The 1,150-nt window shown below is 64.5% G+C and overlaps 1 protein-coding gene across 1 annotated transcript in view; it reads right to left on the bottom strand.

The window, feature by feature from the left end:
- The window catches only part of ZNF503 (zinc finger protein 503), a 3,914-nt gene extending 3,001 nt beyond the window's left edge, over nt 1-913 (bottom strand). Inside the window, exon 1 of the mRNA XM_014956154.1 lies at nt 56-913. Within this exon, the coding sequence (XP_014811640.1) occupies nt 56-385 (330 nt within the window). The 5' untranslated portion in view covers nt 386-913. The remainder of the gene's footprint in view (nt 1-55) is intronic.
- Between the last annotated feature and the right edge of the window lie 237 nt (nt 914-1,150).

The raw sequence follows: 1,150 nt of genomic DNA, 5'->3' as shown, positions 1-1,150 counted from the left end.
GAAGGCGGAGGGGGGGAGTGGGGGGGGAGCCGGGGGCCGGTTCCGAGGTCCTTACCTCGATGGGGCTGACGGGCGTGGAAGGTAAAGGCTGCAGGTATTCGGGGTGTAAAATGTGTCCAGTCCGAGCCGTGAGCATTTTCAAGACTTTGATGGGAAGGCGGTTGGCTTGGCGTAGCGGGTCCGAGGGGGGGACGGCGTGGAAGCAGGGCTTGGCGGCGGCGCTGCTGCTGCTGCTGCTGCTGCCGTTATTCCCAGCGTGCCCGTTCGGCCCGGAGAGGTCGGCGGCGCTGCGGCTGCGGCGGGGGCTGCCTCCGGGCTCGCTGAGGCTGCTGCTGCTGCTGCGCTTACTACTTCTTATAGCAGAAAGCGAGGGCGATGTGATCATGACCCAAAACCTCGCATGAAAACTGGGGCAAGTGGCGCCGCTCGCACTCGGAAACGCTCGCTCGCCTTCTGCGGGCGAGGAGGGAAAAAAGCCACACGCCCCCCGAGCAGGAAAACAAACATAAAATGTCCCGTGGCTCTCTCTGGCGGGGAGGGCGTGGGTGGGGAGGGGGAGGGAAAGGGGGAGCGGGCCGGAGAGAAAGAGGAAAAAAAAAGCCGAGTAATCCTTGGGCTGCGCTGGGGGCGGGGGTGGGGGCTGCGGGCGTGTGCCGCTGTCCCCCCTCGGCCGCTCTGGGCTCCCCCGGCTGGCGCGGAGCGGTGCGGAGCGGCGCGGAGCGGAGCGCTCGCCTCCGCCGCTCTCAGCTGTGATGCGAGCCGCTGCCCATCCAGCCCGGGATCTGGCAAAGAAACTCACTTCAAAAGCAGCTGAATTAGTCTGAGATTAAAGCCTTTGCCGCCTTCCAATCAAATGGGACCCCGAGGTGATTGGAGGGTCAAGGGGATGTGACGTTCCCTTTTCTGGGGCTTTTTTTCTCTGTTTTTAATGGTCTCTCGCTCTTTTTTTTTTTTTCCCCTTCCCTCTCCCGTCCGCCTTCCCTCTCCCCTCCCCTCCTTCCTTGTTTTCGCTCCTAGGACGGGCTGGGCGTTAATTCTGTGTTTCACATCACGCGCTGCCAACGTTTTTCTTCCGCGGCGGCGGCCGCCTCGCAGAGCCCGGTGGCAGCGGGGGCGGCGGTGGCGGGGCCGGGGGCGCCGCGCCTGCCCG

This window comes from Calidris pugnax, unplaced genomic scaffold, assembly GCF_001431845.1.
Source record: "Calidris pugnax isolate Ruff unplaced genomic scaffold, ASM143184v1 scaffold196, whole genome shotgun sequence".
Taxonomy (NCBI): Eukaryota; Metazoa; Chordata; class Aves; order Charadriiformes; family Scolopacidae; genus Calidris; species Calidris pugnax.
This window is presented reverse-complemented; position numbering and strand designations above follow the sequence as displayed.